Below are 15,388 nucleotides of genomic sequence, written 5' to 3' on the forward strand. Positions count from 1 at the left end.
GTAGGGCCCCATTGATCCCTCCCTCTCAATGAATGTCTATTGTCAGGCCCAATTTTGTGCAGGCCCAAGGCCAGTGCAAGCTGCTGTGATTTAATGAATATAATGGTTGTGTTGTGCCCAGAAGATACATATTTCCCTTAACCCTTTAATAGCCACTCAGTTTCCCAAAGATAATTCACTAACGCTGGTTATTAAAACAATAGGTTAATTTCTTAATAACCACTGTGCCATTATACAAACATAGGGCTGGTCTAAGGATTTTCTTCATTTTATTTGGATACCTATCTGATAATGTATATGTGTGTGTTTGTTTTACGCATTTATATGTATTGACAATCAAAGAAGAAAATACAAATTGTCATCTTATTACCCAGAGATAACGCGTGGATCCTTCCTGGACACCACTGACTTTCTACATTTGAGATTTCTGTAGTCATCTAATTGTTCAGACATATTTTTCTACCATTTTACAACCTACATTCTTTTATATAGTTACATATTTTGTGTCATGATGTCAAAATGTATGGGGAAGAAGATAGGATGCCTTTTTTGTAAGCAAGGAAGCATTTTTAATTATATCCAATCATATTTATTCTGGAAAATGACACCTAATGGTCCTTCTCTTTTGTCGTTGGTAGCATTCTATCATTTCATACAAGAGATGCCTTTCGGAGTCCAACTTCTCAACAGTCATTCCTCTTTCCTCTTCTTCCTCGTGATGCTGTCCAATTTCTTTTTTATTTTTGCCTTCCCTTTTTCTATTGGCTACAATTCCCAGTTACAAGTTCCATAGACCTCAAAGGTGGGAAGTCTTCTAGTCCTCTGGGGTCCTAAGTTGAGCAGAATGGTGAAAGGAACAGAGATGAACCTGGATTATCCAAAGAAGAAGAAGAAGAAGAAGAAGAAGAAGAAGAAGAGGAGGAGGAGGAGGAGGAGGAGGAGGAGGAGGAGGAGGAGGAGGAGGAAGAGGTAAAACAACAGTATGTACTCAGGTCCATTGTCACTAAAGTGATGATCATGCATATCATGAAAGCTTTATCATTTAATACTGCCTGATTATTATTGAAAGTCTTTAATATATCACACAATAATATCTGTTTTATTCTTCTCACCTAACCAAAAACCCAGGTTCTATTTCCACACTGGATCAGTAAATGGTGAAAGAAAAAAATCCTTATACAGCACTGCTACTATTTCTAACAAGACTATGAGAGATCAAAAAGCTGTGGAAATGACCAAACTCTGCAAGATCTAGATTCACAAAAGAGAAAAATCTTAATGAGCTCCAACTATGCAAAGAAAGCACAACATAATGGAAAGGTGATATAGGAGACAACACCAAGGAGACTGAGAACGTGTTAATAATTGTGAAGTTGTGTTCTACTGTGTTGAATATGGCAGTTCTATTGTGTTGCACATACTTCCAACACCATGGTCACCAACTGTTGAGTTGTGAGGAGGAAGGAAAGGGGTATTTCTGGTTGTAAGCCTAGCCTTTGTTGGCTGAGCCATCTCTCCAGCCCGGAAGGGGGGTGTTTTTTTTTTTTTTATCATATCCTTCTAGAAGACAGATCAGGATCTCAGATTTAGCTAGTCCTCTACTGCTCAATTTATTGCAATTCCTCTTACCAGGTCAGGGAAACAATTTCCTTATCCAAACTCCTGCCAAAATTCCCTGAGTCTAAAATGAGCTAGAGATAGTCTCATTAGCCTAGAAACTAGAAGGACAATTAAAAGTTGAGGTAAGAGGCTTTCAAAATGTTGATCCCAAAGGGAACTTTAGAAGGGAAGCTGGGTAACAGAGATGTAACTGGAGGAAGAGTGTAAAAGAACACACCAAGAGAAAGTAATTGCCCTCTGGGGATCCCTAAGCTCTGAGAAGTTATCAGCTCAGACTGACAAAGTAAAAGCTCCATGCCTAAGAAGAAAAATGGCAAATGCTTCAAGGACTTTCTAAGAGATGAGCCAGATGCCCAGCCGCAATGAGTGGTGTACATGATGTGAGTACTCAGCTCAGTGACTAGCCCGCAGGGATGGTTCAAAGGAGGTGGTGAGACGAAGGAGTACCCAGAACTGCTTTTGTAATCTCTAATGTATTTTTGTTACTGGCTGCAGCTCAGCATTTTTAAAATTGTGACTTAGATTATGTAAGTCATTCCATGAAGTCTTCCTTCCCAGTCAGTCATCCAATACACAATAAAACTACAGTGTTCTAAATACATAGATAAACACCCCTGGAACAAAATATTGGAGCTCAATGGCTATTCTCTTGGTCTTGAAACATCTGAACTGTTGGAGTAAGAAGGAATGGTTGGTAAATGACTCAAAGAATGGTGTGGAACCCATTTTCTCCAAAAGGCAAAATAGTAAATATTCTCAACTATCAAGTATCAAAAGCATAATTTTTAAGGAACTAAAGCAGGTTTAATCCAGAACAAAACAAAACAAAAACTTGATAGTGAATATCACACTGTAGGAATGATGAGAGATGGACTTTGGAAAGAGGCTCGTGTATCAGAGGACAAGTGTTTTACTCTTGAACCAACTGGTTTTACCAATTCCAATGATATGCCCTCTTATCCATATTTCTTTGGTCTTTGGTTTTTAAGACAAGATATTCCACTTATTAAATTCTCCCAAAAAATAGTTCTACATGTGACCTGAATCCTGACAGGAAACTTAGTGACTCCATTTTAAAATTTATTTTGAATTCATTATTTATTCATGTGTGTACACACATGAAAATGGCATGCAAATGGAAGTCAGAGGACAACTTGTATAGGAGTTGGTCCTCTCTTCTACCACGTGGGTCCCAGAGGCAAGCTGTGAAACTTGACGGTAAGCTCCTTCACCCAATGAGCCATCGCCCAGTCCTGACCCTCACTTCTTGCCAACAATTTTACTATCTATGTATAGAGTGATGAAAGACCAGAGAATTAAGTTTTCCTAATATGCTGTTTTAAAATCCCATAAATATTTTTAATTTATCACAAACCTCTATAACTAGCAGGAATCTTAATGTTTACCAAATCCTGTTTACTAATTGAAAAGATGAAAAAAATCTATGCTACAGAAATAGTGCAAGTTACCCAATGATACAAAGATGAAATTCTGTACAAGCAGAAAGTCAGGTCCCTTTGTCCTACCATTCTTGCCATCACTTCCGGTTTGGAGAAGCAAACATTGGTTGTTTCTTAGTTTTTCTTTGTAACATCTATGTTTCTACTGCCTGGGACACAGTCAGGACCTGTCTTCAGTTACTTGGGGCAATGTTGGAACTTCCTCTGATAAGGGCATAGTAACACAACCTCTCCCTCCATCTTGCAAGAATAAGTTTCTGGAGACAGAACACTCACTCACCTGTTGACTCTTACAATCTCTGCTCCTATCACTGGCCAGGTCCTCACCAGTACACAGTATATGTTTATCACATTCAGAAAGGTGAAATGAAATTCTCTCATTATCTGAAGAATCTCAGAACAAGACCCTATAGCAAGAAAAGTTGGTCCTTATATAAAACCAACATCAAAATATTACTAGAACAAATAGATGCTGAGCTCATTCTTTAAGCAACAGTGGAGCTAACACTGGATAGACAAATTCTACCTTGGTTTTTGAAATGTCTTGAAACATGGCTTTTGCAATTAAGTTTAGTCATCAGAAGTTACTGTAAACGATCTTGTGCCTCTCCCGCATTCTGTTATCTTTCTGATCTTCTGTCCTTCCTGCTGTTGCTTGTCTTCATGCTAGTAAATAGATAAGTGATGTGGACTTTCTGAGTGCAGGAACAGTGTCAAGTAAGGAGTTACTGAGTATTTTTCCAAAACGCATTCATGTTCATTGGTTCATCTGACCTGAGTTAACACTCTCTGCAGAAAGCTTTGTTTATGGATTGTTTGTGTTTCCGATGAAGAAAATAGGGGTGGGGAAGTCAAGAAGCTTGTACCAGGGCAGCCTCCTCAAACAGGTAAGCAGGAACTCAGATTCCCTGATTGCACATTCAAAGCATTGCCTGCTCTCCAAGGCAAGATACCACTCTGAACCTACTATCTATGGCCGTCAAGTATCCTTCTCCTTGGACTCTGTTGACAACCATTTCTCCCTCTCACTGAGAAGCTAGGGTACACCTGAGATCATAAGCACAGCTTCAGATTGGTCCCCAGGTGGGTTTGAGACTTGGGCAGGTGACCTCAACCTGGCCCCTGAATTCTTTAGGTGTAAAATAAGAGGAAGGAGATGAGACCTTCATGGTTCCTTCCACTTCTAGCAGGTTGGACCACAATCTGGATGGAATCTAGATCCTTCACTCTACTGTAAAGATGAGGATTCTATCTCCAGCAACAAGTGATCTGGGAATGGTACCAAGTCCAAACTGAACCACTGCCTCTGCTGACTCAGTTGACAGACTCTGGGCAGTTATAGAGCTCTGAATCCCATCTGGCACCTCCCTAAGCCCAACACCAACCCCTCACCTTCACTGGAAACCCAAAGCACTTTCTACCCTCCACAGATGCCACAGTGATATCTTCTGGTCAGGATCAGAGTCAAAGGGAGGCCAGAGCTGCCTGTACTGTCCAGAAACACTCTACTCTCCCCCTTGCAAAACTTAGGTGGGACTCTACCCTCTGTTTCCAGCCAGGGGAAATCAGGATGGAATTATGCTTTTCAGAACTCTCATGTTTGATGATGTGGCTCCATTCTAGCTGTATTATGATGATATACAGTATTTATATTGTCTAGCTGTATATGCACAAACTGTATCATTGACTCCCAAGATTGCACTAAAGTCATTTTTTTCCCGTTTGATTCTATGGACTCACTGATTTTCAAAGCAAGGAGTCTTAGTATTGAAAGGTAAGGTAAGGTTTCCCTAAGACTGGCTGAGAGCATGGAGCCTGGCATCTGCAATAAATTTTTCAATAAATGAGTTATTTGCCCATTAAAGATTTTGAGTAAAAGAATCATACCTAAAGATTATACTGCCAGTAAGAAATCTGAGGGAATTCAATCGGATTTTCCCAAGATCCAGTCAGACACGATGATGGAGAGTCAACAGTCTAGTGCAAACTCAGATGAGAAAGGAGAATTCACAACAGTGTAAGGATTGAGAGCTTTCTCCTCATTTCATGCTTGGTGTCAATGTGTCTGGTCCCACCATTCACCAGAAACTCTCAGCACACTACCCTTTCATCACATTCTTCCACATTTAAATAAATGCTCAAAACTTACTGTACAAGTTATAGAGATGTAAGGAATATCCACAATGATAATTTAATTATGAAGGCTGAAATTTAATTATCCAAATACTGACCTTGTTCCTTTCATAGCACTTAACACAATTTAATTAATTTTTATAATTTTTAAATTAATCTCTGTGTCCCTAGTTAAATTATGAGAACCAAGAGAGCAGGACTTGTGAGTCTGTCTTTTTTTTCCCACAGACAGGAACAACAACAAAAAAACCCACATCATTTCCAGCACACAGCAGATACTCATCTCAAAGAGAGATGCCTCCTCGGGGATGACGGGTGCAGTGAGGAGGATGTGAGAGGATTCTCTTCTACACCATCATTTAGACTGGGGCTTATTGGGAGCAAAAAGTGTGACCAAATGGATGCTTGCAAAACGGCATTCAGGAATTCGGAAGCATCCCTTTCATGCCCAGTGGTACCTATAAGGCTTCAGCAGCTGCTCTCTGACATTGAAGAATCTGCCTTTCTTTCCTAATTTCCATTTTCATTAAAACCTTTTCCACTTTTACATCCTCCTTCCTGAGTATTTTTTTCTTTTCTTTCACTTTCATTTTTTAATCTTGTATTATGCTCTCCTCTTTCCCACCATCCGTTGTGTTTGTTTTCTTTCCTTCCACACAGACCGTTTACTCCCTGTATAGTTTCAACTTGCAGAGTTCTAGACATAAAGGGATGATTAAAGTGGGATTGGCTCCTCAGAATCCCATACACTCGTGTCAGCAGCCATGTCTCCCTTTCTCCATTGTCTTGATTACCTTACTCCCTCATCACTAAATTAAAGAACCAGGCTATGGTCCCAGGTACAGCTCCGGTCACAACCTAGGATTCAGTGCAAGACCTGTGGTGACCTCTGTACTGGCCCTCCCTGACTTTCCTTCCCCTACGCCTGGCCAGCTGGCCTAGCTGCTCCATGAAGAGAGAAAACGTGACGTGGGTGAGTGAGTTTATCCTAATGGGTCTCTCCAGTGACAAGCACATCCAGGCTGGACTCTTTGTCCTCTTTGGGGCCACATACCTGCTGACTCTGCTGGGCAATGGGCTCATCGCCCTCCTGATTGCACTGGACCCACGACTCCACCTGCCCATGTATTTCTTCCTCTGCCACCTGTCAGTGGTGGACATCTGCTACACCTCCAGTGGGGTCCCCCAGATGCTGGCACACTTCCTCATGGAGAAGAAAACCATCTCTTTCACCCTATGTGGGACCCAGCACTTCTTTGCTCTGGCTCTAGGAGGGACTGAGTTCCTGCTGCTGGCTGCCATGGCCTATGACCGCTATGTGGCTGTCTGTGATCCACTACGGTACACAGTAGTGATGAACCCAAGGCTCTGCATGGTTCTGGCAGGCATCTCTTGGTTTGTGGGTGTTGCTAATTCTGCTGTGGAGACAGCAGTCACCATGCGCCTTCCCACCTGTGGGCATAATGTGCTCAACCATGTGGCCTGTGAGACACTGGCACTGGTCAGGCTGGCTTGTGTGGACATCACCCTCAACCAGGTGGTGATACTAGCCTCTAGTGTGGTGGTGTTGTTGGTGCCCTGCTGCCTGGTCTCTCTGTCCTATGCCCACATTGTGGCTGCCATCTTGAAGATCCGCTCCACCCAGGGACGCCGAAAAGCCTTTGGGACCTGTGCCTCCCACCTGACTGTGGTCTCCATGTCTTATGGGATGGCCCTCTTCACACACATGGAGCCAACCTCCACAGCCTCTGCAGAGCAGGACAAGTTGGTAGTGGTCTTCTATGCTGTGGTCACCCCCATGCTGAATCCTCTCATCTATAGTCTGAGGAACAAGGATGTGAAGGCTGCTCTGAGTCGAGTTCTGATGAAGAGCTTTGAGTCAAAGAATTAGGAGGCAATTCTGTAAAGAAGCCATCTCTCTTCTTAGTGGCAACTGGAGTACACAGCTCCTCATGGTGTGCATGTGTGAGTGCACAGGAAAGTGTGTGTATGTGCACATGCACATGTAACTGTGATATATATGCTCTTTTGAATTAAAACAGAACTAAGATGTTTAACTCTGGACTCTATTCTTTTTTGTTAGTTTGTTCTTATTGTTTTTTATTTATTCTTTGAATATTATGTACATTTATACAATGTATTTTGTTCATATTCCTATACCACCACTTCCCTCCAATTCCCTAGAACCTCTTACTCATCTCCCTCCCAAATTCATGTCCTCCGTTTTTTGTTTTCAATAAGGCTGAGTTCAATTAGAGCTGCCTGTATGTATGCACACAGGCACTGGCTAATATTGCTTATGTCAAGTTGACATAAAACTAGCTAGCACAATGATGGACTATGACCTGGAAGTATAAACTCTGTCCTCCCCAAGTTGCCTTTGGTCAGTTGCTGTTATTCACAACAAAACAGCACAAGGAAGCCAAGACACCTGCTCACCTTGTTTTTATTTTTTCATTAAAAACATTTTTAAAGATTTATTTATTTCATTTTATGTGTATGGGTGTTTTGCCTGAATGTATGTATGTCTGGTCTGTGGATGTCAGGAGAGGAGTCCGACTCTTTTCTTTTGATCCCTTTTTTATCCCAAAGAAAGTGAATTATACAAAATTAAAATGATGTAACCTACAAAGAAATTAAATGAAATATGTCTATTTTTGTAAATGAAAGAAAAATGACAGCAGAAATACTAATTAGAAAGGAAGATTACTCTAATCAGACATGTACACAATTTATGTTAAGAGCCTTTTCACAGCTAAGATTTCCAAATATATAGAAGTCAGACAAGAAAGGAAGAGGAAAGTAAGTCGTAAATCACATAATTTTCTAGGCCTATTGATCAAACTGGCTGTAGGACAGAGGAATAAGTGTCATATAATTCCCACTTGAGGCAGCCCATCTTACTAGGGTGTGGAACTCACGCAGATCAGGAGCCAAAGTCATGCTCATGATCCCTACAGCCCTAATGAGTAAGCTTTGGTCATGTGCAAGTCCCAAGGGCTTCCCTTGCCTTCTTTCCATTTCCAACTTGCAGGGAAGTCAAGTGGCAGCCAGAGAGACACCAAATCAGGGCCTGTCTGCACAGTAAGCACATTCAACTTATGAAAAGTCGGGGATGTATTCAAAAGTTGTGCTTGATTATAAGGACACACCACACATGATCAGAGGTGAGTCAAGGTATACAGCAAGGAAAGGATCCTTTCCTCATTAGAAACAATTTGGACCCCTCTAACGCATGTACCGGGTGAGGGAGTAGCTTCTAAACATCCTGGAGAATAGCCAAAGCAGTGGTGACTAAACATCCTGGAGAAGAGAGCAAAGCAGTAGTGACTGGATGCTGACAGAGGTTTAAAATGACTCTTTTAATGTAAATGAATTATCTCTCGTCTGGGAGCTGGAGAGACAGCTCAGTGGTGAAGGGCACTGGTTACCAAGGACCTGGGTTCCATTCCCAGCACACATATCAGCCCACAATCATCTGCAACTCCAGTGCCTTGCGATCTGCCACCATCTTCTGCTGTCACTGCACGGACACCTGCGCAGGCAAAACACCCGTGTGCATTTTATTTCTTCCAAAAAGAGAAAAGAAAGGCAATTTTTTTTATTCCAAATATTGGAGATCTCAAGTTTGTCATATCAACAAAACAAACACAAACTATAAAAAGAGCAATGCAAGTTTTATTCCATATGTTAGAAACATTCTCAAAGAGTCAGTAGAAGGGAAACATTGTGAATTTCTAATAATTTTTTTTAAAAAAAGATTAAATTCATGTAACATGGTTTGTGTATTTTTCCATTTAATTCATTGGAGTTTGGTATAATGACAAAATCCTCATATCTGTCTAACTTCAGAATATTTTCATCAATGCCAAAATAACAATCATCCTCTTGCCAGGAAGCAGCCACTCGCTTTCCCAGCTCCCAACACCCACTATCCTGCTTTCTGTCTACCTCTGGGCACGTCACATAAGTAGACCTATAAGAGAAATACCTTGTCTTTCTCACTTAACATGGTATTTTTTTTAACTTGAACCTTGTCATCTGTAGCCACGGTTCACTCCTTTATGTGGCTGAGTCACACTCAGCTGTATATATATATGACCACATTTGGGTATCCAGTTATCAATTATGAACATCTGTATTTTCATCTTCTGACCACTGTGCACAGTGCTGATATGAGTCATCATACTTCAATTACTGTTTGAATTCACATCTCTCTTTTTTTTTTTTTTTTCAGTTCTTTCAGGGAGATAACCAGGAGTGGTATTTCTGTTTGGCTCTGAGAATCAGCTAAACTGTTAATTTCTAAAAATGAGCCCTCATTTACAGTCACCAGCAGTGAGGGAAGATTCCAATTTCTCTGCATCCTCAGCATGTTTAACTCTTTGTTGATGGTAGCCATCCTTAGGGGTTATAGACAGTTGTAAACCACTGTGTGGGTGTTGGGAACCAGGCCTAGGTCTTTTGCAATAGCAACAAATACTCTCAACCTCTGGGCCATCTCTCTAGACCCAAAGCACTCATTTTTAAGTCATAAATAAACATGCTTATTTATAACTTTTACTTCTCCTATCATACTATGGCTTTACTTGGCGTATCCTGGATGAGAAGTGAAGCTAAACATCTGTTTATGTGTTTATTGTCCAACATTTAAACTACTTCAAAAAAGTTGATCAAACTTGCTAACTTTTAGTTCTAGACTCTGCTACCATCCTTCCTTTCTCAGTATTGCAGGTATCTTTCCCTTTAACTATGCCCACTAAGTTCCTGTCTCCAAAGCAAAACCTCTATGTTTGTGCATTTTTTTTCAGAGTTTGAAAATTAAGAAAATATTTTTTAATATTTGTATTAGTTCTCTGAGAATTTTAACCACAGTTAATACTGTACTATAAATTATAAAACTGTTAAAATAATTTAACACCTTACTATGAAATATGTTGGTGAAGTGATAGATACATTAATTAGCCTGATTGAATATTTATATAGCATATACATAGATCAAAGCACCAGTTTTTAAACATCTTTAGATTTAATTTTTTATTTATGTTTTGTCCACCTGTATCTGTATGCACCAGACATATGTCTGGTTCTCAACCTTTCTAATGCTATGACCCTTTAATATAGTTCCTCATGTTGTGGTGACCCTCAACCATAAAATTATTTTCGTGCTACTTCATGACTACAATTTTGCTACTGCTCTGAACTGTAAATAAATGATATGAAGGATATCTGATATGTGAACCCCTGTCGTATAAGGGGCATTCAACCCCCAAAAGGGGTTGACCCACAGATTGAGAACTAGACTCTAGTGCTCTTGGAGTTCAGAAGAAGATATCAGATCTCCTAGAACTAAAGTTACGGATAGTTGTAAGCCACTCTGTGGGTTCTAGAAACCAAACCCAGGTCCTTTGCAATAGTAACAAATACTCTTAAACTCTTGTACCATTTCTCTAGTCCCAAAGTACTAATTTTTACCTCATATATAAGTAAGTAAATACATAATTTTACTTCTGAGGTAAAAAGAAAAAAATGACATGAGTTTCATAAGAATAGTGGATAGAAAGTTTACAGTTTTGGGCAGTGGTGGTATATTTCTTTAATCCCAGCACTTGGGAGGCAGAGAAAGGAAGATCTCTGTGAGTTTGAGGCCAGCCTGGTCTACAAAGCAAAGCAAAGTTCCAGGACAGCCAGAGCTGTTGACAGAGAAACCCTGTCAGGAAAGAAGAGGAAAGGAAAGGTAAGGAAAGGAAAAAGGAAAGGAAAGGAAAGGAAAGGAAAGGAAAGGAAAGGAAAGGAAAGGAAAGGAAAGGAAAGGAAAGGAAAGGAAAGGAAAGGAAAGGAAAGGAAAGGAAAGGAAAGGAAAGGAAAGGAAAAAGGGAAGGGAAGGGAAGGGAAGCAAAGCAAAGCAAAGGAAAGGAAAGAAAAGAAAAGAAAAAGAAAGGAAAGGAAAGGGAAAGGAAAAGGAAAAGGAAGGTAAAGGAAAGGAAAGGAAGGGGAAAGGGAAAGGAAAAGGAAGGGAAAGGAAAAGGAGAGAGAAAGAAAGAACAAAATAAGGAAAGAGAGAAAGAGAACAAAAGAAAGCTAGCTCACAATTTCCAATATTTTAAAAAATGGAAACGTATAGTTTATTTTAGTTTTAGTTTCATAATCATGTACATATGAGGGGCCAGTACATTTGTGCACGAGTGCAGTGCCCAAAGAGGCCAGAGGGAGGTTTCAAATTCACTGGAACAGGAGTCACAGACTTGTGAGCCACCCGCTATGAGTGCTGCCAAACTAACTCATGTCCTCTACAAGAGCAGCCAGCAATGTAAACCACGGAGCCAGCTCTCCAGCTTCAGGTAACACTTATTAAGTAGAGAAAAAAATATGAACACACAAACATAAAAACATTTTTAAATGACAACTGAGGAACTTCCTAGCATTTACTGTGTGAAAAATGTTCAATTTCAAAATCTATGAAATATAAATTTAAATAATAAATTATTTTAAGCTATTCATCAAAGAAAATATTAACATTGAGTACTGGAATAACATTCATCAAAAGGGTTTTTTTTTTAAGCGCTCACGTTCTACCTTTCAATTTAAAAGTTATAACATCCCCCTGCATGATTTTAATCTTATCACTAATATAAGCTATACAATAATGCCAAGGAAGATTTTTTAAATGCTTATAATATAGTATTATCAGGCAATGCATTACCATATCCTTTCACTCAAAATCCAAATAATCAGGAAAATTCCGGGGATATAGCCAGTCAAGGAGCACACTAGTCCTTCCTCTTTCACAGATTCTTCTGAAGCAGCCAAGGCATTGCTCTACACACAGCACATAGACTATGGGAGAAAGCAACTCTCATGGCCTAATTGGACAGTGAAGACCAAGAGAGGTGGGATAACACTGTGCACTCGGCTACTATAAAAAAGGCCATGGTGCCCACAGATAGGGGGAGATGAACTGAGATGAGCATTTCTAACTCAAGAGCCTGCACACACCCCTTCTCTAGTCTAACTCTCTTTCTAGTCTACCTATGAACATGGAAAGCCATTCTGGTTTTTTTTTTCTTTTTCCTCATGTAATGTATCCTGATTATAGTTTCCCCTCCCTCTACTTCTACTTCCTCTCCACCTCTCCTCCCACCCAGATCCATTCCTTATCACTCTTTCACTAAAAAGCCAAACAAAAAAACAAACAAAAAAAAACAGGTATTTAAGGGATAATAATATAACAAGATAAAACTCATACATCAGATGTGGACAAAACTAACAAAGAGAAGGAAAAGAGCCCAAGAAAAGACACAAGAATCAGATACTCACTCGTTCACACACTCAGGCATACCATTATATCACAGCTTACAAATGTTCCGTTCATTTAACTTTGGAACTTCTTTCCTGGAAAGATGAGAGTATAACAGTGAATAAAGCTGCAGAATTGAATGGGAGAGGGGAGCCATGTTGGATTGCAGATTCTAACCCATGTGAAGAACATGTAAACATTTGAAGTCCACTCATAAAGAGGAGGTCATCAAAGCCAGAACATGTGAGAAGAAGTCGGATGACCCTGAGAAATGATTGCTCTAATTATGAAAATGCTGCAGGTGTTGTTACAGCTCATGGTCTGGCAGGTATAATGAGGAAGGCAAAAATCAGCCGATGTGACAGGAGAGGAGCTGAAATACTATTTATAGAACAAGTGGGCAAATTGTCCCTCCATTCATATACACCAGACACATGATTCAAAGTTTTAGTCTGTAAAAAAAATAGTTGGTTTTCTCAGGTGGATAAGATAGAATTTCTGGGAAGTTCCAGGATATCAATGATGATGTGTTTTCACTAGGTGATTGTTTCCTGTGCAGTTTGAAGAGCAGAGCTCTCAAGGACTTTTCTGCCACTGGAAAGTGAACACTGTCACCAGACACAGTTTGTCCCTGGTCTAAATCCCAAGACTACCCACACAGGACAAAAGTGCACACACTGCAGAGTAAACCCACACTGTATCACCATATGTGTCATATACATACACACACACTCAGGCCACTGTGGCTGAGAGCCATAAGTCATTATCAGGATAGCTGAGTGCTAAAGTGAATGTGCCATGTTCGATTATAGAATAATACATTAAAAATAACATGCCCCTGGGAATGCTACCTTCGGGCATGAAGGAAAAGAGTGATGTGATCCACAATTACGCAGCTATCATAAATATGCACACATCACAGGAGTGTGATTGTATGAGAAGGAAAATGGGAGGATTTGTACCTGTACTGAGACTTCCTATCAGGAGGCAGCATCCAGACTATGGAATTAGGAGAGGAATTCAAACAGAACCTGGAAGGCTGGCTCAGATAATGGTATAAATGCTGGAGTTTGAGGTTGGTAAAGAGAGTAATAGAGCTTCAGGGAGGAATAAGCAACATAGAGAAAGGGTTGTAGAAATCAGGATTTGAGTCTTTGACTAAACACTAATTTGTTTTGTTTTACTCAAGATCGAACACCCCCAATATGGGAAGAAAAGCAACTTCTGAGGAAAGAAAAACTGCAGACATAAAGCAACCACCCTTCAGAGAAAAAATTCACTTCAGCACTCCTCAGCCAGAGTGAGGAACCATTATTCAATATAAAGACACTCCACAAGAATGGAAAAAATTTAGAGCACAGAAGTTGAGAAAATTATCTCAAAATGGCAACTATCACTAGCTAAAATAGTAAAAAGGTTCAACTAGCTTACAAGTAACTGACTGCCAGAAAATGCTTTAAAAGAATACAACAAAAATAACTGTGCAATTCCTTTAAACCCTTAATATTTAACATTGAATAAAAAATTACCAGACCTTTTCCTTTTGAAACTATGACCTAACCTGGAATAATTCAATCAACTAACACAGATGTAGAAACAGAAAAAAACTCAATAGAACTTTAGAATAAAATATAAAATATCTACAGCTAAAATTTCACTAGACTAAGTGAACAGCAGCTTAAGCATTGCTCCACAGAACAGTAAACTTGATTCTTTTGAATGTGTAAAGTGAGTAACAGAATTTCAACATGACAGAAAAGCAAACAAAATTACAAGAAAACACCCAACATCAGGTCAACAGTTGACTCTTAATAAATGGACATGACTCAGAAAGTCAGTAGGGACACAGATGTGGAAGATGGAAACAATGCTGTCAGTCGGTGTCCCTGAGTGACACTTGAGGAAAATCCATCCAACGCAAGCAGAACATGTGTGCTTCTTAAAGATCATTGATCAGGACTCACAAGGGTTGATCCATAAAACAAGTCTCAAAAACCTTTAAAGGGTTGAAATAATACAGAGCGTGTATTCTGAACACAAAAGAATTCAATTAAATATCAATGAGGGAAAGATGTTTGGAAATATCCACAAATAATTGGACACTAAACAGCACCTGTCTGATTAACTCATTGGCCAAAAAAGAAATGAAAAACAAAACTGGAAAATAGTTTGAAAATTACCATATAACATACCAAAATGTTCGGGGGGTTCTTTTCAACAGCACTATTGAATATATTAACCAGATTTTAATAGAATATACATAGGATGAGGAATGAACCTCAGGACTTATTTCACCACATATCTAAAGCTAACAACATGAGTAATAGACTGAAATACAAAAGCTAAAACTTATTGGGATGGAAATGTTTAAGATGGGTTAGAAAGTCATGAACATGAGGGAGAAAAGGAAACTGGAGATTCAATGAGGCTAAGGATGTTTGGAAAAGCCATAAAGAAATCTACAACTTTATAAAATAATTAAAAATAAAATTTAATAACATGTAAATTATGGTGATATTTTATTTGTGCTGAAATGTGATTTTATTTGTATGTTAATAAGGTTGCCTTGAGATCAGAAGTCACAGCAAGCCACAAGCAGGAGTCAGGCAGTGGTAGCACATGCCTTTAATCCAATCACATGGCAGGCAGAGTCTCTGTGGTCAAGAACACATCCAAAGCAAGCTGACCTGAACTTTTAATCCCAGTACTAACCATACAGACCTGGAGGTCTGTATAGACAGGCAGTGACGAGGAAATCATGTGGTTGGGTTTAGAGCCAATGAGAAGGCAGAACAGAAAGGCAATAAAAAGACAGGACACAGGAAGAAGGTCTCTCTCTCTCAGGGGAAAGACGGCAGTGAGTGGTAAGATAAGGTGG

At 39.6% G+C, this 15,388-nt stretch overlaps 1 protein-coding gene across 1 annotated transcript; it reads left to right on the forward strand.

Moving 5' to 3' along the window:
* The first annotated feature begins 6,111 nt into the window (after positions 1–6,111).
* Positions 6,112–7,104, forward strand: LOC143272145 (olfactory receptor 2F1-like). The gene has a single exon (XM_076566046.1). It carries the CDS (start codon positions 6,163–6,165, stop codon positions 7,102–7,104), a length of 942 nt encoding a protein of 313 aa, XP_076422161.1. The 5' UTR covers positions 6,112–6,162.
* Positions 7,105–15,388: the final 8,284 nt, after the last annotated feature.

Source organism: Peromyscus maniculatus, chromosome 3 (genome assembly GCF_049852395.1).
Source record: "Peromyscus maniculatus bairdii isolate BWxNUB_F1_BW_parent chromosome 3, HU_Pman_BW_mat_3.1, whole genome shotgun sequence".
In the NCBI taxonomy this organism is placed as follows: Eukaryota; Metazoa; Chordata; class Mammalia; order Rodentia; family Cricetidae; genus Peromyscus; species Peromyscus maniculatus.